The sequence below is a fragment of the Colias croceus genome, chromosome 19 (genome assembly GCF_905220415.1).
Source record: "Colias croceus chromosome 19, ilColCroc2.1".
Taxonomy (NCBI): Eukaryota; Metazoa; Arthropoda; class Insecta; order Lepidoptera; family Pieridae; genus Colias; species Colias croceus.
Window position 1 is genome coordinate 3,024,480 of NC_059555.1, and position 23,943 is coordinate 3,048,422.

General features: G+C 42.6%; 1 protein-coding gene across 1 annotated transcript in view; it reads left to right on the forward strand.

The window, feature by feature from the left end:
* The first annotated feature begins 3,026 nt into the window (after window positions 1–3,026).
* Window positions 3,027–23,943, forward strand: part of LOC123700403 (fatty acid synthase-like) — a 57,378-nt gene continuing 36,461 nt past the window's right edge. The window contains 12 exon segments of the mRNA XM_045647613.1: window positions 3,027–3,165; window positions 3,484–3,676; window positions 4,121–4,241; window positions 5,662–5,865; window positions 6,166–6,282; window positions 6,373–6,551; window positions 6,751–6,893; window positions 6,988–7,191; window positions 7,388–7,574; window positions 7,720–7,882; window positions 8,048–8,217; window positions 8,340–8,491. Coding sequence (XP_045503569.1) covers window positions 3,028–3,165; window positions 3,484–3,676; window positions 4,121–4,241; window positions 5,662–5,865; window positions 6,166–6,282; window positions 6,373–6,551; window positions 6,751–6,893; window positions 6,988–7,191; window positions 7,388–7,574; window positions 7,720–7,882; window positions 8,048–8,217; window positions 8,340–8,491 — 1,971 coding nt within the window. The 5' untranslated portion in view covers window position 3,027.

The window sequence follows — 23,943 nt, forward strand, 5'->3', positions numbered from 1 at the left end:
CGTCACGAAAGTGCAAATACTTAGCTTACAAATTTTAAGGCCATGGGCTGCAGGATGTCATTAAAAGTATATGCTGCATGTTCATGCATGCTCATTTATATATACATATATAATAAATTTGTAGAAGGGTCAATTCTGTACATTGAAAATATTGAAAAAATAAATAGCAGGGGGTGTTACTGGATTGGTACCAAACCCAAATATGTGATTAAAAAAATTCTGTCTGTCTGTCTGTGTGTCTGTATGTGAAGACATCATGTGAAAACTAACGGTTCGATTTTGATGAAACTTGGTATAATTATACCTTATTATCCTGGGCGTAAAATAGGACGCTTTTTATCCTGGAAAAATACGTGGGAAAAAATAAATCTTAATTTTTCAGTTTATCCATAGACGTTGTTCTGTAGAACCGCGAACACACGTTGCGTTACCCGCAGTGGATTCTTTTTTTTTATAAGATGTCATTGTCAGAGTTGCTCAAAATGGAGAAATAAACCATCCACGCGAAGACGGACATCCGCGGGCGGAAGCTAGTATGGAATATAATTTCAGCCGAATGGCCATCATTTGCTCCGCAAAAGTGGCGTATCTATGTAGAGTAGGTATCTGTTTTTTGATAATATCTTCACATAAACGGGGCTTCAAAAGTTAATTAATTCAGAAATAAAATAAAACAAAATTAAACCTATGACACCCACCTTAAATCAATTAATTAATATGTAAATAATTGCCACATATTCCTGATTTTGCTTATAAACTTATTCATATTATATGCATTTATATAAAAAAGGTGTTTGCATATTTTCACGAACCTATTTAAAGCACATCATTCAATTAATAGATCACAGTCGTTACTGCGATTTTGTGGAAAATAGTGTTTTTCCTAACCTCAATAAAAAGCAGGTAAGAAGAAGCATTTTGCACGTTTTCAAAAAATTTAACGTATCTAGTTATATTTTAGAACCAAATCTTTTTGTTAAATAATGGTCCTCTTTATTTAAAATGCTTTTATTAGCTTCATCTGTCTGTTTGTATGTAATAGACTCTTTTAGAATCTATTCTGAACTCAATGATGCGTTATTTTAATAATTCAATGTTCAAAATTCGTACATTTGTCCTTATCTTCTTCTTCTATATTAATGTAGCTGTTCCGAGGAGATACTCTGGGAAAACTAATGTATTTTTTGTCAAAAGATATGGGAACCAATTTAGGCTTCAACAGCGTCATTGCTAGAGTTTGTCGAGACCATTATCGATTATTTAATAGTACAGAACTTGACATCAAATTTCTTAGATTGTTTGCATATAAAAATACTAGTTTAGGCGTGATTGAGTAACAGATAGACAGACAGAGTTACTTTCGCATTTATAATATTAGTATGGATTTTACATAAAAGTTATACTGATAAGAAGAATTTTTTCTGATTAGAATTTTAACTATGATTAGAAACTATAATTTGAAACTACTCAAAAATGCATGTTGCTTAGCATGTTGTATTTGCCTGTAATTGGATCTACATCTTGCTATGCATGCTTATTTTGTCACATACTCAAAACATATTATAAATATAAGATTTGCATCTATTGGCAAATCAAATAAATAAATAAAATAAAATTAAAAATTTATTTTGATAATAAATAAATCGCGTTTAAAATCCGTTAAACACTTTAATTTGTAAAATACTGATAAAAGTCTAAATATTTCTTACATTATGGAACTCTTGGTATCAAATATTATCGTGCAGAAGGTACAAATTCAATGCATCATCAAATTGTTCAGCATTTGAAATTTGACTATGTAACCGTATTTTTTTTCAAACTAACCAAGTGTAGTAATCATCCTCAACCTCAACCTCATCCTCAACCTCAACCTCAACCTCATAAAAAGGTAGAAGAACGTTGAACTTTTTTTTTAATTTTTTTAAAGAGGATTTGTTCATAATCTGAACATGTCATCCCCATAGGAACATCTTAATCTTATATTATTAACTATTTAATAATCTAAGGTACAAACACAGAGCAAGTAATATAGTAAGAGACGGCACTCAGTACTAAGATTTCGAGCTCACGCACACATATGCATGTATTAGCTATAGGAAATCTTATATACCAACCTATGAGAAGTTCACGTCAAAAATGACCCACATTGCTAAGGCTGCCTGTCCATCTGCAAGAAAACTTCCGCGAGAAATGTCCGACAGTCTGTCCGACAGCAACATGCAAGTCTAATTCCGCGTTTCCACCTGCAAGTAGACTTGCAAGTTGATGTCAGACAGACTGTCGGACATTTCTCGCGGAAGTTTTCTTGAATGATGATGAATTGATGATGATGAATTATATTTAACGCTGCACTAACTGCATATCACAGCTATGTTACCTCAGTTTTATGGTATGGGATTATATTTTTGGGTAACTCTACCAACGTATTTCTCGCACAAAAAAAGAGCCCGTTGTAATATTGGTACTCTTGATTCTTGTAGGCCTCAATTCAAAGAAAAACTTACTGGTTTGTATAGTATATTGGAAATATGTATGTTTGTAAAACAGTAAGGTGAACTTTTCAAACCAACCAAAAACAATTCATAACTGGGTTTTAGGGATCCCACTCGCCTATTGATGCCAAACTGTAGAACTAAACTTTTTCAAAACAATGCTAGTGTGATGTGCATAAAGTTATTTAATCACATTCCAAAAAAACTGCGTGAAATGCCAAAAAATTTAATGCAAAGAAAATTGAAAATATGGTTAGCGGAAAAATGTTTCTACTCTTAGAATTTTATAAAATAAAGATAAACAGTTAATGTATTTATTATTAATAAAAGCGTGTTAATTTTAATCTTATTTAATGTAACTATGTTTAACATGTAATATAATCTAAGTGTGAAAAATTTGTATGCCAATTGTTTGGCGAATTGTGTGGACTATTTTATTTAAATGATTATAACTACCACAATTCTTACAAATAAAAGGATTTGATTTGATTAGAATCGATTATACACTAAATATATTTTGTATATAGCAGATAACATGGCGCCAATACCGCAAGATGTATCCAGCTCCGATGGCACCGCAGATTCTGGAGACAGGGTCGTCATCTCCGGAATGGCGGGCCTTTACCCTGACTCACATAACGTCAAAGAGTACCGCGATATTCTTTACAATAAGGTTTCTTGAATCCTTGCTTTTCTTTTTCTCTTCTTTTCCTTTTGTAAGAATGCTTGTATCTTTTTATGACAATTTAATTATCTATCTACCTAAAACATGTCATCTGTCCTTTTTTATTCTTTACAGTATTCCTTTTATTATTTCAATAACAACCCAAAAAACTTTCATCTTTATAATATTGACATAGATTTCATTATAAAATAACATAATATGGTGTGATGATTGTATTTCTCGACTTTGTTTAAATTTTTAATTACTGTAAAAAAGTAACAGTGAAGTAAGTAAGGAGTAAATAATATTATTTTTTTTAATAATCAGGTAAATCCAACGGCAACGAAAAATGCTCGTTGGGAGTACAACCACCCGGAGGTAGCTCAATACACAGGAAAAGTACCAGAGCTGGAGTATTTCGACGCGCAATTCTTCAAAGTGCACTATCGCCTCGGAAACTCCATGGACACCATGGCGAGGAAGATTCTAGAACAAGCATACGATGCTATTTATGATGCAGGTTTGTAGCGACACCTCACTCTCAATCACGCAAGCGAAATGTTTTCGCTACAGAGCATATATATATACAACTTTCCGACATCATTCATTCAGCTAGTCGAGTAGACTGGTCAAGGATCCTCCCTTTTTCGATGGAGGAATTCCACCTTCCTTCCTCCACAGGTCAAAAAATCTGTTAAGCTATTGCATATAGCTTCTATCGCCTTGAATTCCGTAACGAAAAAACCTCACGCTCCCCACTCCGACGGGCGGAGGTGTGGCTTGAAGGCATAGCATGCAATAGCTTTACCGCGGCAGTCCCCGAGTGCCACACGTCGTTTTTTAAATTATTTTAAGCCATACATACAGCATGCGTGAATGCGAAAAAGATTTTCACACAAGAAGAGTGTCTCAACTTTTGACTGTTTAAAATTATTTCATCTATATTAAGTGTATTTTCTTTTAGGTGTGAGTCCAGAGCAACTGTCTGGCACAAAAGTTGGCGTCTACGTTGGTACTTGTTTCTCAGAAACCGAAAAAGCTTGCTTTTATGTAGCTAGCACAAGATCAGGCTTTGGTATAGCAGGGTATGTTATTAACATCCATACTAATATTATAAATGCGAAAGTATTTATATTTTTTGGTTTTTATGGCATTCAAATGCTTTATAAATATAAATTTATAAAGAATAGAAAAAATTCGATCACGAGGCGGGACTTGAACCCGCATCCTTCGCGCCATTCCGGGGCGGATGCCTAACCAACTCAGCCACTCGTGACCCGCCCGAGTAATCGAATTTATTCTATCCTTTCAGTTTTATGTGTCTTAAGGGACACACCGCGCGCCATCTATTGAGATGATTTAACAACCATCTCAACCAATATGAAGCACTTTTCAGTGAATACAATATTGTAACGATGGAACACGACCTTTTCTTGAATTTATATTTTTTGGTTTTTATGGCATTCAAATGCTTTATAAATATAAATTTATAAAGAATAGAAAAAATTGAGATGGTTGTTAAATCATCTCAATAGATGGCGCGCGGTGTGTCCCTTAAGACACATAAAACTGAAAGGATAGAATAAATTCGATTACTCGGGCGGGTCACGAGTGGCTGAGTTGGTTAGGCATCCGCCCCGGAATGGCGCGAAGGATGCGGGTTCAAGTCCCGCCTCGTGATCGAATTTTTTCTATTCTTTATAAATTTATATTTATAAAGCATTTGAATGCCATAAAAACCAAAAAATATAAATTCAAGAAAAGGTCGTGTTCCATCGTTACAATATTGTATTCACTGAAAAGTGCTTCATATTGGTTGAGATAGTTGTTAAATCATCTCAATAGATGGCGCGCGGTGTGTCCCTTAAGACACATAAAACTGAAAGGATAGAATAAATTCGATTACTCGGGCGGGTCACGAGTGGCTGAGTTGGTTAGGCATCCGCCCCGGAATGGCGCGAAGGATGCGGGTTCAAGTCCCGCCTCGTGATCGAATTTTTTCTATTCTTTATAAATTTATATTTATAATGCGAAAGTAACTCTGTCTGTCTGTCTGTTACTCATTCACGCCTAAACTGCTGAACCAATTTTCATGAAATTTGGTATGGAGATATTTTGATACCTGAGAAAGGACATAGGCTACTTTTTATCCCGGGAAAATGAAGCAATCCCGAAAATCCCACGGGAACGGGAACTATGCGGATTTTTCTTTGACTGCGCGGGCGAAGCCGCGGGCGGAAACCTAGTAGTCAATAAATGCCATCGTATTAAATTGTGAAACTATAGGGGAACAAAGATAGAGAAAAAGTACTTGCACTTGCACTTATTTACCACATGACTTATTTATTTTCTATATAACAAAAATACTAAATAATATTTACCCCATTTGCCGCCTCTCAAGAATGTGCTGCTCAGCTTCGTTTTCACAGTTTAATTGGTGACGATAAAAAAATCAAATTCGATGTTTAAAATGCGTTAGTTAAAGTGAGTTTATTTGTCTTTCAGATGCAATAAATCGATGTTCGCCAATCGAGTTTCCTACTGGTTGAACGCGAAGGGACCGTCGATGTCTGTAGACCAGGCCTGCTGCAGTTCTACTGTCGCTTTGGACCTGGCATACCAGGCTATTAAGCACGGAGAAATCGATTCTGCTATTGTTGGTGGGGCAAATATTTGCTTGCATCCACAGTCTTCTGTGCATTATGGACGGTAAATAATCCAACTTACAAAATTATGTTTTAACATTGAGCCGTGTTTCTTGTAACATTCAATATCATTTGTTTTATAAACGAGTCGCTCTGTTCTCACTTTAGCCCAGCTCCGAGATACAAAAAAGGCCAAATATGTTTTAATATACTCGTATGTTACGCATAATGGTGAAAGAGTTTCCAAACACGGCTTTGCTTTTATTAGTTTGGTATTAAACAATTTCACAACTTTCTTTGATATAAAGGCAAATAATTATCAGATAAAACCTTAAAAAAATGTGTTTCTTATATGATTTTCCAGAATCATGCCCATAAGTAAAGATGGAAAAACAAAATCATTTGATAAGGACGCGAGTGGTTGTACAAGATCTGAAGCCGTCAATGTTTTGTTCCTACAGAAGGCAAAAAATGCACTGAGGTAAAGAACGTTTAGAAATTATTATTTTTTTGTATTTCAATACTTTAAAACAACAATATAAAATATTTTATATTATTTTTTATTTAACAGGATATATGCCGAAGTAATTCACATAAAATCTGAATTCCGCGGTTTACTTGAAGGTGAAAACGGACCTAAATATGGTTTTTACCGGGAACCGAATGACATGGCGGTGTTCTTGAAAAATTTTTACAAAGAAGCAAATGTGCCTCCCCAATCTGTTGAATACGTCGAGGCAGTTGGTTCTGGTGAGACCTTTATGAAATACATTAGATCTAATTAATAATTTAAAGGCTTGGATTAACGAATATTATCAAAGGTACATATTGTAATATGAAAGTTCTATTGATTGTTATATAGCGTTGAATTCGTTGTATTTTGGGTGGAAACTATGACAGTTATAAATTTATGTCATTTCAATAATATAATATATTTCCTTTCTAACAGCTACCCCCGAAGCAGATAAAGCAGAATTAGAAGCTTTAGGTAAAGTGTTTTGTGAAAATCGTGATGATCCTCTTTTAGTTGGAAGTGTGATGTCTAACATTGGCTATGGAGAGGCAGCGTCTGGAGTGTCTGCTATAACAAAAGTACGAGCTTTTCTTACTATTGATATAAAATTTATAGAGTAAATTAAAATATTTATGACCAGAGGCATTAACAATGCTGCTTTTTCTAATTCAGGTACTATTGGGTTATGAAAATGGCAAAATTGCAGCGAATCTTAATTGTGAGAATCCAAGAAATGATGTTGATGCATTGAAGAAGGGAAAAATGCGTATTGTGACTGAACACCAGTCGATTGGAGGTGGTTATGCTGCTATCAATGGATTGTCAGTGACTGGTGTTAACGCTCATGTATTACTACGTGGGCACAATAAACCAAAGGCAATTTTTTTATTATTGTACAATAAAAATATTTATTATTAAGTATAACCATATTATATCTAGCTGAGTGAGGAAAACTTCAGTGAGTAGTTTGTTATCAAAAAAATAGTATTTCATTCATTTTTCGCTATCGATCAGGTATAAAAAAACCACAAGTCTGAACTTGCATGGTAAATTTGGTATATTATGATTTTAGGACTTAAATCGCTATAAGAGCAACATTCCGCGACTAGTAACTATTTCGGGCAGACAACAGTCCGCTGTTGAAAATATATTAGAGGACTTGAAGAGCCGTCCCATCGATCCCGAGGAACTTGCCCTTTTCCATAACATTCACCAGACTAGAATCAGTGGGCACTTGGGACGAGGATATATCATATTAGGTAAGTATAAACGTTGCATTTAAATGCTAATTCCGCTTATTTAACAGACCTTTCTTCCTATTCCTATCTATTCTTTAACAAAACTTACACTGGCATATTGAAACGGAACTGATTTGATCATTGTAATATTATTTGAATATTTTAGACACAGATGAATTCAATGAGACAGTAAGCCTTAGCCAAAAAGCCAATTACTTCGATGACGCGGTTCGTCCGCTGTGGTTCGTGTACAGCGGGATGGGCTCGCAGTGGCCCGAGATGGGGAAACAGCTCATGCGCATACCTGTCTTCGCCGCAGCTATAGAAAGGTATTTACTTTACGCGATTAATGTGACATTCAAGTATATTTTTCAATTTAGAAATTCCTTATTTTTAACAATGTCTTTTGTCAAACCATTGAAAATTTTCACAACTCAGTGGATATGAAAATTTCCCATCTTAATTTTACTTGCTTACGAGGAAATTTTTTACAGCTGCCAAAAAGTGCTCGAGCCAAAGGGTGTGGACATAATCCATATAATAACTTCACCAGACAAGAAAATCTTCGACAATATCTTATATTCGTTTGTTGGAATTGCTGCAATACAAATTGGGCTTACTGATGTTCTTACAGAATTGGGAATTGTACCTGATAAAATTATCGGTAAATAAAATATTTCTTCTTTGTTTTACTGTAATGACTCTGCTTTTCAATTGTTTCCAGCTTAAATAAGTATAAAACTTATAGGTATATATCTTGATAAAAAAACTTTAATTAAAACACAGGTCACAGTGTAGGCGAGTTAGGATGTGCGTACGCAGACGGTTGCCTCACAGCGGAAGAGATGATTCTCTCCGCGTACAGCCGCGGGCTCGTGTCTGTACAGACACCGTTCATTAAGGGATCAATGGCGGCTGTTGGAATTGGGTATCAGCAGGTGCGTTATACCTAGTTATCACAAACAATGAAAAATATTTTCTCGACCCCAATTAAATTATATTTTTTTACCAACGTCAATATTATTAATCCCTATCTTCCATTAATAATTGCTCCCTAGAGCTAAATATATAAATAAATAAATAATAAATAAATTCTTTATTTGACAACAGAAATACATGTGTACATATGCAATTAGATTTTGGGATAACTTACATATAATTAAAACATAAACCGTAGGTTAATTGCGCTATTTAAACAATGTCTCCTATACTAGGGAATGTCCTGTGTTACAGGAGACATTTATCCGTCCGTTGATACAAATGATATACCTGATTATTGTAACAATTCTATACCTACTATGCAAGTATCACTTTAGCCAAAGATTTGGTGAATTTAAAAAATATACTCTTTAGGAAAAAAAAAAAAAAAAAGAGAAATTGAACTAAAAATCTAAAAGAATTTAAAAGAAAGGATATACGTATTGAGTGTGTGTGTGTGTGTGTGTGTGTGTGTGTATGTGTGTGTGAGGGAGTGTTCGTGTGTGTGTGTTTTCTATTTTGTAGTTTGGATTAAATAATATAGTGATCTAACAAGTGTTCACATTCATCATAATTAAGATCTAGAAGGTAATTAGTTAGGTTGGACTTACATTGTAATGTGTTCATGTTGTGTATATTAAGTGTCTTATTTAATTTATTATATAGATGAGCACTTAGGAATTCGTAATGTCTTTTTGCAAGCTTAGTATCATATATATATAAAGCTACACTACCACTCACTCACTGACTGACTGACATCGGGTTTCTCGGAAACTACGGGGAAAGTTGGGGGGATTTTGACGTGATCGTATAGAGGTGCGGCGAGTGACCACCGGAAAAATATTGACATCTCCAACACCCTGGACAAGAGAGTGGACCCCTGGAGGTGCGCAAAAACGGTGATACCTGGAGGGGGGGGTGTCTGAACAAAAAATGCTCGGAACTGGTGGCGATTACCAGGGGTGGTGGAAAAATGGGGATTTTCGCGAAAACAAGATGGCCGCCGTACTTTGCCAAAATCGCCGTTTATGAATCCTTACGTCTCAAATTTGGCACACGTGCTCTGTGCGAGCCGGCGAATCGATCGGTGCCCCGTTCGAGTGGCTCCGGGCCCCCGTTTCCAACTTCCATACAACGTTAACTCCAACGGCCCGCGGAAACGGTGCGAGTTGGGTGGGGGGTCCCGGAACTAAAAATGATCACCACCCTGGGACGCTACCAGGGAGCCACAGTGGGACGCTTGATTTTGGAATTTTTCCATTTTTGGCGCAAACATAAAAACGTAAATTTAGACGAGGTGGCGCATCGCGGAAATACACTCACACCATGTTCGTACTCGCCCAGCTCCCAGGATATCCAGAAAAATCCGAAATCTTAAACTTTCCCACATCTCGCGAAGACGGTCAACGGCCCGCGCAAACGGTAGCAGCTGCATCTGGGGTGCTCAAACTAAACTTGTAGTAGACCTCGAGCAATTACCACAGAGTGTGAAAAATATTCAAAATGGCGGAAAAAATGGCCGCCGCCATACAAATTCTAAAATGGCCGTCGCTGGTCCGATCGCGCTGAAACTTGGCACAGGGGCTTTAATCAAGCCGCACATTAAGGTGGGATACTCATAATTGAGTTTCCACCGCTGGTTTCCGAGTTTCATACAACGCGAAATTCGACGGCTCTCCGAAACGGCACTAGATAGCCGGGGGGTGTAGAACTAAAAATTGATCAGGAAGATGGGGCGCTCCCAGGGCAATCGAGAAATTTCAAATTGGACGCCATTTTTTTTTCAAAAATGGCCAATTTTTCAAAGCAAGATGGTGGCGCCGGTTACTTCACGATCGGTCTGAAAATTGACTTCTGTGCTCTAATCGGCCAGATTTACAAAACTGCATACTCAGAATATCTCTCCGACCCCCGGTTTCCATTTTCCATACATCACGAAATTCAACGGCTCTCTGAACTGGTGGCACTTAGGTCGGGGTTGCCGAAGTAAAAAATGTTCAAAAACTTGGTCCGCTTCCAGGCACATAAAAATTTTTGCTAAAAAGCGAAATTTTTTTTTTCGAAAATTTTGTATGGAAATTTCCATAGTAGGAAGGGTAATTGAATACCATCGGCAAAAGACGGCACCGCGGGCTGCTTGCTGCCCGCGCACCGCGCAACTTCGAGGGTTGACAGCCTCCCGGAGTAGAAAATATTTATTAACTTTTGAACTACCTACCACACGAGCCAAGCGAGCGAAGCGAGCGAGTCACGGCAGCGGCCAGCATAAATATTCAAATAGGTAGCGAGGAGCGAAGCGACGAGCGTGTTAGGTTAACTTTTGAACTACTTACCGCACGAGCCAAGCGAGCGAAGCGAGCGAGTCGCGTCAACGGCCGGCCTAAATATTCAAATAGGTAGCGAGGAGCGAAGCGACGAGCGTGTTAGGTTAACTCTTGAACAGTTTATTATGAAAAGTCACTGCCCGCTATCGATAAGACGTTTCAAAAATTTTACCAATATTTGAATAAGTAATATATAAGCAGTTTAGGTAGCGAGGAGCGAAGCGACGAGCGTGTAAGGTTAACTTTTGAACTACCAAACGAGCCATGCGAGCGAAGCGAGCGAGTCACGGCAGCGGCCGGCCTAAATATTCAAATAGGTAGCGAGGAGCGAAGCGACGAGCGTGTTAGGTTAACTTTTGAACTACCTATCGCACGAGCCAAGCGAGCGAAGCGAGCGAGTCTTGGCAGCGGCCGGCCTAAATATTCTAATAGGTAGCGAGGAGCGAAGCGACGAGCGTGAGGTTAACTCTTGAACAGTTTATTATGAAAAGTCACTGCCCGCTATCGATAAGACGTTTCAAAAATTTAACAATATTTGAATAAGTAATTTATAAGCAGTTTCGACTGACTGTAGAATCGCTGTTAGCAGATGTTACAAATGGAAAGGAAATTCGAATGCATTTTCAAATGACTGAAGATTTCTGCCCTGGGATGAGCCGCGAGCTGCTTGCAGCTCGCGCACCACGCAACCTCGAAGGTGGACAGCCCCCCGGAATAGAAAATATTTGAATGGGGAATTTATAAGCATTACCGACTGACTGTAGAATCGCTGTTAGGAGATGTAACAAATGGATAGGAAATTCGAATGCATTTTCAAATGACTGAATATTTCTGCCCTGGGATGCTTCGCGGGCTGCTTGCAGCCCGCGCACTACGCTCCCTCGAAGGTGGACAGCCTCCCGGAGTGGAAAATACTTGAATGGGGAATTTATAAGCATTAACGACTGACTGTAGAATCGCTGTTAGCAGATGTAACAAATGGACAGAAAATTCGAATATATTTTCAAATGACTGCCCTATTGCTTCAACCCAGGGGCAAAAGGAGCTCGCGGGCTGCTTGCAGCCCGCGCACCACGCGCCCTCGAAGGTCGACGGCATTCCAGAATAGAAAATATTTGAATTGGTAATTTATAAGCACTTCCGATTGACTGTGGAATCGCTGTTAGCAGAAAATTACAAATGGACTGGGAATTCTAACACATTTTCTAATGACTGCCCTATTGCTTCAACCCAGGGGCAAAAGGGACTCGCGGGCTGCTTGCAGCCCGCGCACAACGCACCAGCTAGTTATTATAATATATAAAGCTACACTACCACTCACTGACTGACATCGCTTTTCTCGGAAACTACGTGGAAAGTGGGGGGGATTTTGACGTGATCGTATAGAGGTGCGCCGAGTGACCAGAGGAAAAATATAGCGATCTCGATCATCTTCGAAAACCAAGTGGACCCCTGGAGGTGCGCAGAAACGGTGGCACCTGGAGGGGGGGTGTCTGAACAAAAAATGCTCGGAACTGGTGGCGATTACCAGGGGAGGTGGAAAAATGGGGATTTTCGCGAAAACAAGATGGCCGCCGTACTTTGCCAAAATCGCCGTTTATGAATCCTTACGTCTCAAATTTGGCACACGTGCTCTGTTCGAGCCGGCGAATCGATCGGTGCCCCGTTCGAGTGGCTCCGGGCCCCAGTTTCCAACTTTCATACAACGCGAAATCCAACGGCCCGCGGAAACGGTCCGAGTTGGGTGGGGGGTCCCGGAACTAAAAATGATCACCACCCTGGGACGCTACCAGGGAGCTACAGTGGGACGCTCGATTTTGGAATTTTTCCATTTTTGGCGCAAACATAAAAACGTAAATTTAGACGAGGTGGTGCAATGGAGAAATACACCAATGATGCATTCGTACTCGCCCAGCTCCCAGGATATCCAGAAAAATCCGAAATCTTAAACTTTCCCTCATCTCTCGAAGACGGTCAACGGCCCGCGCAAACGGTAGCAGCTACATCTGGGGTGCTCAAACTAAACTTGTAGTAGACCTCGAGCAATTACCACAGATAGTGAAAAAAATTCAAAATGGCGGAAAAAATGGCCGCCGCCATACAAATTCTAAAATGGTCATCTCTGGTCCGATCGCGCTGAAACTTGGCACAGGGGCTTTAGTCGAGCCGCACATTGAGATGGCATACTCATAATCGAGTTTCCATCGCTGGTTTCCGAGTTTCATACAACGCGAAATTCGACGGCTCTCCAAAACGGCACTAGATAGCCGGGGGGTGTAGAACTAAAAATTGATCAGGAAGATGGGGCGCTACCAGGGCAATCGAGAAATTTTAAATTGGACGCAATTTTTTTTTCAAAAATGGCCGATATTTCGAGGCAAGATGGTGGCGCCGGTTACTTCACGATCGGTCTGAAAATTGACTTCTGTGCTTGAATCGGCCAGATTTACAAAACTTCATACTTAGAATTTCTCTCCGACCCCCGGTTTCCATTTTCCATACATCACGAAATTCAACGGCTCTCTGAATCGGTGACAGGTAGGTTGGGGTCACCAAGGTAAAAAATGTTTAAAAACTTGGTCCGCTTCCAAGCACATAAAATTTTTTGCTAAAAAGCGAAATTTTTTTTTTCGAAAATTTTGTATGGAAATTTCCATAGTAGGAAGGGTGATTGAAGAGCAACGGCAAAAGACGGCACCGCGGGCTGCTTGCTGCCCGCGCACCGCGCAACCTCGAAGGTCGACAGCCTCCCGGAGTAGAAAATATTTATTAACTTTTGAACTACCGCACGAGCCAAGCGAGCGAAGCGAGCGAGTCACGGCAGCGGCCAGCGTAAATATTCAAATAGGTAGCGAGGAGCGAAGCGACGAGCGTGTTAGGTTAACTCTTGAACAGTTTATTATGAAAAGTCACTGCCCGCTATCGATAAGACGTTTCAAAAATTTTACCAATATTTGAATAAGTAATTTATAAGCAGTTTAGGTAGCGAGGAGCGAAGCGACGAGTGTGTAAGGTTAACTTTTGAACTACCACACGAGCCATGCGAGCGAAGCGAGCGAGCCACGACAGCGGCCGGCCTAAATATTCAAATAGGTAGCGAGGAGCGAAGCGACGAGCGTGTTAGGTTAACTTTTGAACCACCTACCGCACGAGCCAAGCGAGCGAAGCGAGCGAGTTGCGGCAGCGGCCGGCCTAAATATTCAAATAGGTAGCGAGGAGCGAAGCCACGAGCGTGTTAGGTTAACTCTTGAACAGTTTATTATGAAAAGTCACTGCCCGCTATCGATAAGACGTTTCAAAAATTTTACCAATATTTGAATAAGTAATTTATAAGCAGTTTAGGTAGCGAGGAGCGAAGCGACGAGCGTGTAAGGTTAACTTTTGAACTACCACACGAGCCATGCGAGCGAAGCGAGCGAGTCACGGCTGCGGCCGGCCTAAATATTCAAATAGGTAGCGAGGAGCGAAGCGACGAGCGTGTTAGGTTAACTTTTGAACTACCTATCGCACGAGCCAAGCGAGCGAAGCGAGCGAGTCGCGGCAGCGGCCGGCCTAAATATTCAAATAGGTAGCGAGGAGCGAAGCGACGAGCGTGTTAGGTTAACTCTTGAACAGTTTATTATGAAAAGTCACTGCCCGCTATCGATAAGACGTTTCAAAAATTTAACAATATTTGAATAAGTAATTTATAAGCAGTTTCGACTGACTGTAGAATCGCTGTTAGCAGATGTTACAAATGGAAAGGAAATTCGAATACATTTTCAAATGACTGAAAATTTCTGCCCTGGGATGAGCCGCGAGCTGCTTGCAGCTCGCGCACCACGCACCCTCGAAGGTGAACCGCCCCCCGGAATAGAAAATATTTGAATTTGAAATTTATAAGCACTTCCGATTGACTGTGGAATCGCTGTTTGCAGATAATAGCAAATTTACGGGGAATTTTAATGCATTTTCAAATGACTGAAGATTTCTGCCCTGGGATGCTTCGCGGGCTGCTTGCAGCCCGCGCACTACGCTCCCTCGAAGGTGGACAGCCTCCCGGAGTGGAAAATACTTGAATGGGGAATTTATAAGCATTACCGACTGACTGTAGAATCGCTGTTAGCAGATGTTACAAATGGAAAGGAAATTCGAATGCATTTTCAAATGACTGAAGATTTCTGCCCTGGGATGAGCCGCGAGTTGCTTGCAGCTCGCGCACCACGCACCCTCGAAGGTGAACCGCCCCCCGGAATAGAAAATATTTGAATTTGAAATTTATAAGCACTTCCGATTGACTGTGGAATCGCTGTTTGCAGATAATAGCAAATTTACGGGGAATTTTAATGCATTTTCAAATGACTGAAGATTTCTGCCCTGGGATGCTTCGCGGGCTGCTTGCAGCCCGCGCACTACGCTCCCTCGAAGGTGGACAGCCTCCCGGAGTGGAAAATACTTGAATAGGGAATTTAGAAGCATTACCGACTGACTGTAGAATCGCTGTTAGCAGATGTTACAAATGGACAGAAAATTCGAATTTATTTTCAAATGACTGCCCTATTGCTTCAACCCAGGGGCAAAAGGGGCTCGCGGGCTGCTTGCAGCCCGCGCACAACGCACCTTCGAAGGTCGACAGCATTCCAGAATAGAAAATATTTGAATTGGGAATTTATAAGCACTGTGGAATCACTGTTAGCAGAAAATTACAAATGGACTGGGAATTCTAACACATTTTCTAATGACTGCCCTATTGCTTCAACCCAGGGGCAAAAGGGGCTCGCGGGCTGCTTGCAGCCCGCGCACAACGCACCAGCTAGTCATATATATATAAAGCTACACTACCACTCACTCACTGACTGACTGACATCGGGTTTCTCGGAAACTACAGGGAAAGTTGGGGGGATTTCGACGTGATCGTGTAGAGGTGCTCCCAGTGACCACCGGAAAAATATAGCGATCTCGATCATCTTCGAAAACCAAGTGGACCCCTGGAGGTGCGCAAAAACGGTGGTACCTGGAGGGGGGGTGTCTGAACAAAAAATGCTCAGAACTGGTGGCGATTACCAGGGGAGGTGGAAAAATGGGGATTTTCGCGAAAACAAGATGGCCGCCGTACTTTGCCAAAATCGCCGTTTATGAATCCTTACGTCTCAAATTTGGCACACGTGTTCTGTTCGAGCCGGCGAATCGATCGGTGCCCCGTTCGAGTGGCTCCGGGCCCCCGTTTCCAACTTTCATACAACGTAAAATCCAACGGCCCGCGGAAACGGTGCGAGTTGGGTGGGGGGTCCCGGAACTAAAAATGATCACCACCCTGGGACGCTACCAGGGAGCCATAGTGGGTCGCTCGATTTTGGAATTTTTCCATTTTTGGCGCAAACATAAAAACGTAAATTTAGACGAGGTGGCGCGTCGCGGAAATACACTCACACCATGTTCGTACTCGCCCAGCTCCCAGGATATCCAGAAAAATCCGAAATCTTAAACTTTCCCACATCTCGCGAAGACGGTCAACGGCCCGCGCAAACGGTAGCAGCTACATCTGGGGTGCTCAAACTAAACTTGGAGTAGACCTCGAGCAATTACCACAGATAGTGAAAAAAATTCAAAATGGCGGAAAAAATGGCCGCCGCCATACAAATGCTAAAATGGCCATCGCTGATCCGATTGCGCTGAAACTTGGCACAGGGGCTTTAATCGAGCCGCACATTAAGATGGCATACTCATTATCGAGTTTCCACCGCTGGTTTCCAAGTTTCATACAACGAAAAATTGGACGGCTCTCTGAAACGGCGCAAGATAGGTGGGGGGTGTAGAACTAAAAAATGATCAGGAAGATGGGGTTCTACCAGGGCAATCGAGAAATTTCAAATTGGACGTAATTTTTTTTCAAAAAATGGCCAATTTTTCAAAGCAAGATGGTGGCGCCGGTTTCGTCACGATCGGTCTGAAAATTGACTTCTGTGCTCTGATTGGTCAGATTTAGTAAACTGCATACTCAGAATTTCTCTCAGACCCCCGGTTTCCATTTTCCATACATCACGAAATTCAACGGCTCTCTGAACTGGTGGCACTTAGGTTGGGGTCACCAAGGTAAAAAATGTTTAAAAACTTGGTCCGCTTCCAGGCACATAAAATTTTTTGCTAAAAAGCGAAATTTTTTTTTTTCGAAAATTTTGTATGAAAATTTCCATAGTAGGAAGGGTAATTGAATAGCATCGGCAAAAGACGGCACCGCGGGCTGCTTGCTGCCCGCGCACCGCGCAACTTCGAGGGTTGACAGCCTCCCGGAGTAGAAAATATTTATTAACTTTTGAACTACCGCACGAGCCAAGCGAGCGAAGCGAGCGAGTCACGGCAGCGGCCAGCGTAAATATTCAAATAGGTAGCGAGGAGCGAAGCGACGAGCGTGTTAGGTTAACTTTTGAACTACTTACCGCACGAGCCAAGCGAGCGAAGCGAGCGAGTCGCGTCAACGGCCGGCCTAAATATTCAAATATGTAGCGATGAGCGAAGCGACGAGCGTGTTAGGTTAACTTTTGAACAGTTTATTATAAAAAATCACAGCCCGCTATCGATAAGACGTTTCAAAAATTTTACCAATATTTGAATAAGTAATTTATAAGCAGTTTAGGTAGCGAGGAGCGAAGCGACGAGCGTGTAAGGTTAACTTTTGAACTACCACACGAGCCATGCGAGCGAAGCGAGCGAGTCACGACAGCAGCCGGCCTAAATATTCAAATAGGTAGCGAGGAGCGAAGCGACGAGCGTGTTAGGTTAACTTTTGAACTACCTATCGCACGAGCCAAGCGAGCTAAGCGAGCGAGTCGCGGCAGCGGCCGGCCTAAATATTCACATAGGTAGCGAGGAGCGAAGCGACGAGCGTGTTAGGTTAACTCTTGAACAGTTTATTATGAAAAGTCACTGCCCGCTATCGATAAGACGTTTCAAAAATTTAACAATATTTGAATAAGTAATTTATAAGCAGTTTAGGTAGCGAGGAGCGAAGCGACGAGCGCGTAAGGTTAACTTTTGAACTACCACACGAGCCATGCGAGCGAAGCGAGCGAGTCACGACAGCAGCCGGCCTAAATATTCAAATAGGTAGCGAGGAGCGAAGCGACGAGCGTGTTAGGTTAACTTTTGAACTACCTATCGCACGAGCCAAGCGAGCTAAGCGAGCGAGTCGCGGCAGCGGCCGGCCTAAATATTCAAATAGGTAGCGAGGAGCGAAGCGACGAGCGTGTTAGGTTAACTCTTGAACAGTTTATTATGAAAAGTCACTGCCCGCTATCGATAAGACGTTTCAAAATTTTAACAATATTTGAATAAGTAATTTATAAGCAGTTTCGACTGACTGTAGAATCGCTGTTAGCAGATGTTACAAATGGAAAGGAAATTCGAATGCATTTTCAAATGACTGAAGATTTCTGCCCTGGGATGAGCCGCGAGCTGCTTGCAGCTCGCGCACCACGCACCTTCGAAGGTCGACAGCATTCCAGAATAGAAAATATTTGAATTGGGAATTTATAAGCACTTCCGATTGACTGTGGAATCGCTGTTAGCAGAAAATTACAAATGGACTGGGAATTTTAACACATTTTCTAATGACTGCCCTATTGCTTCAACTCAGGGGCAAAAGGGGCTCGCGGGCTGCTTGCAGCCCGCGCACAACGCACCTTCGAAGGTCGACAGCATTCCAGAATAGAAAATATTTGAATTGGGAATTTATAAGCACTTCCGATTGACTGTGGAATCGCTGTTAGCAGAAAATTACAAATGGACTGGGAATTTTAACACATTTTCTAATGACTGCCCTATTGCTCAACCCAGGGGCAAAAGGGGCTCGCGGGCTGCTTGCAGCCCGCGCACTACGCTCCCTCGAAGGTGGACAGCCCCCCGGAGTGGAAAATATTTGAATGGGGAATTTATAAGCATTACCGACTGACTGTAGAATCGCTGTTAGCGGAAAATTACAAATGGACTGGGAATTCTAACACATTTTCTAATGACTGCCCTATTGCTTCAACCCAGGGGCAAAAGGGGCTCGCGGGCTGCTTGCAGCCCGCGCACAACGCACCAGCTAGTCATATATATATAAAGCTACACTACCACTCACTCACTGACTGACTGACATCGGGTTTCTCGGAAACTACGGGGAAAGTTGGGGGGATTTTGACGTGATCGTGTAGAGGTGCTCCCAGTGACCACCGGAAAAATATTGACATCTCCAACACCCTGGACAAGAGAGTGGACCCCTGGAGGTGCGCAGAAACGGTGCCACCTGGAGGGGGGGTGTCTGAACAAAAAATGCTCGGAACTGGTGGCGATTACCAGGGGAGGTGGAAAAATGGGGATTTTCGCGAAAACAAGATGGCCGCCGTACTTTGCCAAAATCGCCGTTTATGAATCCTTACGTCTCAAATTTGGCACACGTGCTCTGTTCGAGCCGGCGAATCGATCGGTGCCCCGTTCGAGTGGCTCCGGGCCCCAGTTTCCAACTTTCATACAACGTAAAATCCAACGGCCCGCGGAAACGGTGCGAGTTGGGTGGGGGGTCCCGGAACTAAAAATGATCACCACCCTGGGACGCTACCAGGGAGCCATAGTGGGTCGCTCGATTTTGGAATTTTTCCATTTTTGGCGCAAACATAAAAACGTAAATTTAGACGAGGTGGCGCGTCGCGGAAATACACTCACACCATGTTCGTACTTGCCTAGCTCCCAAGATATCCAGAAAAATCCGAAATCTTAAACTTTCCCACATCTCGCGAAGACGGTCAACGGCCCGCGCAAACGGTAGCAGCTGCATCTGGGGTGCTCAAACTAAACTTGTAGTAGACCTCGAGCAATTACCACAGATAGTGAAAAAAATTCAAAATGGCGGAAAAAATGGCCGCCGCCATACAAATTCTAAAACGGCCATCGCTGGTCCGATCGCGCTGAAACTTGGCACAGGGGCTTTAATCGAGTCGCATATTAAGTTGGCATACTCATAATTGAGTTTCCATCGCTGGTTTCCGAGTTTCATACAACGCAAAATTCGACGGCTCTCTGAAACGGCGCGAGATAGGTGGGGGGTGTAGAACTAAAAAATGATCAGGAAGATGGGATGCTACCAGGGCAATCGAGAAATTTCAAATTGGACGCAATTTTTTTTCAAAAAATGGCCAATTTTTCAAAGCAAGATGGTGGCGCCGGTTCCGTCACGATCGGTCTGAAAATTGACTTCTGTGCTCTGATTGGTCAGATTTACAAAACTGCGTACTCAGAATTTCTCTTCGACCCCCGGTTTCCATTTTCCATACATCACGAAATTCAACGGCTCTCTGAACTGGTGGCACTTAGGTTGGGGTCACCAAGGTAAAAAATGTTTAAAAACTTGGTCCGCTTCCAAGTACATAAAAATTTTTGCTAAAAAGCGAAATTTTTTTTTTCGAAAATTTTGTATGGAAATTTCCATAGTAGGAAGGGTAATTGAATAGCATCGGCAAAAGACGGCACCGCGGGCTGCTTGCTGCCCGCGCACCGCGCAACTTCGAGGGTTGACAGCCTCCCGGAGTAGAAAATATTTATTAACTTTTGAACTACCCCACGAGCCAAGCGAGCGAAGCGAGCGAGTCACGGCAGCGGCCAGCGTAAATATTCAAATAGGTAGCGAGGAGCGAAGCGACGAGCTTGTAAGGTTAACTTTTGAACTACTTACCGCACGAGCCAAGCGAGCGAAGCGAGCGAGTCGCGTCAACGGCCGGCGTAAATATTCAAATAGGTAGCGAGGAGCGAAGCGACGAGCGTGTTAGGTTAACTTTTGAACTACTTACCGAACGAGCCAAGCGAGCGAAGCGAGCGAGTCGCGTCAACGGCCGGCCTAAATATTCAAATGGGTAGCGAGGAGCGAAGCGACGAGCGTGTTAGGTTAACTTATGAACTACCTACCGCACGAGCCAAGCGAGCGAAGCGAGCGAGTTGCGGCAGCGGCCGGCCTAAATATTCAAATAGGTAGCGAGGAGCGAAGCGACGAGCGTGTTAGGTTAACTCTTGAACAGTTTATTATGAAAAGTCACTGCCCGCTATCGATAAGACGTTTAAAAAATTTACCAATATTTGAATAAGTAATTTATAAGCAGTTTAGGTAGCGAGGAGCGAAGCGACGAGCGTGTAAGGTTAACTTTTGAACTACCACACGAGCCATGCGAGCGAAGCGAGCGAGTCACGGCAGCGGCCGGCCTAAATATTCAAATAGGTAGCGAGGAGCGAAGCGACGAGCGTGTTAGGTTAACTCTTGAACAGTTTATTATGAAAAGTCACTGCCCGCTATCGATAAGACGTTTCAAAAATTTAACAATATTTGAATAAGTAATTTATAAGCAGTTTCGACTGACTGTAGAATCGCTGTTAGCAGATGTTACAAATGGAAAGGAAATTCGAATGCATTTTCAAATGACTGAAGATGTCTGCCCTAGGATGAGCCGCGAGCTGCTTGCAGCTCGCGCACCATGCACCCTCGAAGGTGAACCACCTCCCGGAATAGAAAATATTTGAATTTGAAATTTATAAGCACTTCCGATTGACTGTGGAATCACTGTTTGCAGATAATAGCAAATTGACGGGGAATTTTAATGCATTTTCAAATGACTGAAGATTTCTGTCCTGGGATGCTTCGCGGGCTGCTTGCAGCCCGCGCACTACGCTCCCTCGAAGGTAGACAGCCTCCCAGAGTGGAAAATACTTGAATGGGGAATTTATAAGCATTACCGACTGACTGTGGAATCGCTGTTAGCAGAAAATTACAAATGGACTGGGAATTCTAACACATTTTCTAATGACTGCGCTATTGCTTCAACCCAGGGGCAAAAGGGGCTCGCGGGCTGCTTGCAGCCCGCGCACAACGCACCAGCTAGTCATATATATATAAAGCTACACTACCACTCACTCACTGACTGACTGACATCGGGTTTCTCGGAAACTACGGGGAAAGTTGGGGGGATTTTGACGTGATCGTGTAGAGGTGCTCCCAGTGACCACCGGAAAAATATTGACATCTCCAACACCCTGGACAAGAGAGTGGACCCCTGGAGGTGCGCAGAAACGGTGCCACCTGGAGGGGGGGTGTCTGAACAAAAAATGCTCGGAACTGGTGGCGATTACCAGGGGAGGTGGAAAAATGGGGATTTTCGCGAAAACAAGATGGCCGCCGTACTTTGCCAAAATCGCCGTTTATGAATCCTTACGTCTCAAATTTGGCACACGTGCTCTGTTCGAGCCGGCGAATCGATCGGTGCCCCGTTCGAGTGGCTCCGGGCCCCAGTTTCCAACTTTCATACAACGTAAAATCCAACGGCCCGCGGAAACGGTGCGAGTTGGGTGGGGGGTCCCGGAACTAAAAATGATCACCACCCTGGGACGCTACCAGGGAGCCATAGTGGGTCGCTCGATTTTGGAATTTTTCCATTTTTGGCGCAAACATAAAAACGTAAATTTAGACGAGGTGGCGCGTCGCGGAAATACACTCACACCATGTTCGTACTTGCCTAGCTCCCAAGATATCCAGAAAAATCCGAAATCTTAAACTTTCCCACATCTCGCGAAGACGGTCAACGGCCCGCGCAAACGGTAGCAGCTGCATCTGGGGTGCTCAAACTAAACTTGTAGTAGACCTCGAGCAATTACCACAGATAGTGAAAAAAATTCAAAATGGCGGAAAAAATGGCCGCCGCCATACAAATTCTAAAACGGCCATCGCTGGTCCGATCGCGCTGAAACTTGGCACAGGGGCTTTAATCGAGTCGCATATTAAGTTGGCATACTCATAATTGAGTTTCCATCGCTGGTTTCCGAGTTTCATACAACGCAAAATTCGACGGCTCTCTGAAACGGCGCGAGATAGGTGGGGGGTGTAGAACTAAAAAATGATCAGGAAGATGGGATGCTACCAGGGCAATCGAGAAATTTCAAATTGGACGCAATTTTTTTTCAAAAAATGGCCAATTTTTCAAAGCAAGATGGTGGCGCCGGTTCCGTCACGATCGGTCTGAAAATTGACTTCTGTGCTCTGATTGGTCAGATTTACAAAACTGCGTACTCAGAATTTCTCTTCGACCCCCGGTTTCCATTTTCCATACATCACGAAATTCAACGGCTCTCTGAACTGGTGGCACTTAGGTTGGGGTCACCAAGGTAAAAAATGTTTAAAAACTTGGTCCGCTTCCAAGTACATAAAAATTTTTGCTAAAAAGCGAAATTTTTTTTTTCGAAAATTTTGTATGGAAATTTCCATAGTAGGAAGGGTAATTGAATAGCATCGGCAAAAGACGGCACCGCGGGCTGCTTGCTGCCCGCGCACCGCGCAACTTCGAGGGTTGACAGCCTCCCGGAGTAGAAAATATTTATTAACTTTTGAACTACCCCACGAGCCAAGCGAGCGAAGCGAGCGAGTCACGGCAGCGGCCAGCGTAAATATTCAAATAGGTAGCGAGGAGCGAAGCGACGAGCTTGTAAGGTTAACTTTTGAACTACTTACCGCACGAGCCAAGCGAGCGAAGCGAGCGAGTCGCGTCAACGGCCGGCGTAAATATTCAAATAGGTAGCGAGGAGCGAAGCGACGAGCGTGTTAGGTTAACTTTTGAACTACTTACCGAACGAGCCAAGCGAGCGAAGCGAGCGAGTCGCGTCAACGGCCGGCCTAAATATTCAAATGGGTAGCGAGGAGCGAAGCGACGAGCGTGTTAGGTTAACTCTTGAACAGTTTATTATGAAAAGTCACTGCCCGCTATCGATAAGACGTTTCAAAAATTTTACCAATATTTAAATAAGTAATTTATAAGCAGTTTAGGTAGCGAGGAGTGAAGCGACGAGCGTGTAAGGTTAACTTTTGAACTACCGCACGAGCCATGCGAGCGAAGCGAGCGAGTCACGGCAGCGGCCGGCCTAAATATTCAAATAGGTAGCGAGGAGCGAAGCGACGAGCGTGTTTGGTTAACTTTTGAACTACCTATCGCACGAGCCAAGCGAGCGAAGCGAGCGAGTCGCGGCAGCGGCCGGCCTAAATATTCAAATACATAGGTAGCGAGGAGCGAAGCGACGAGCGTGTTAGGTTAACTCTTGAACAG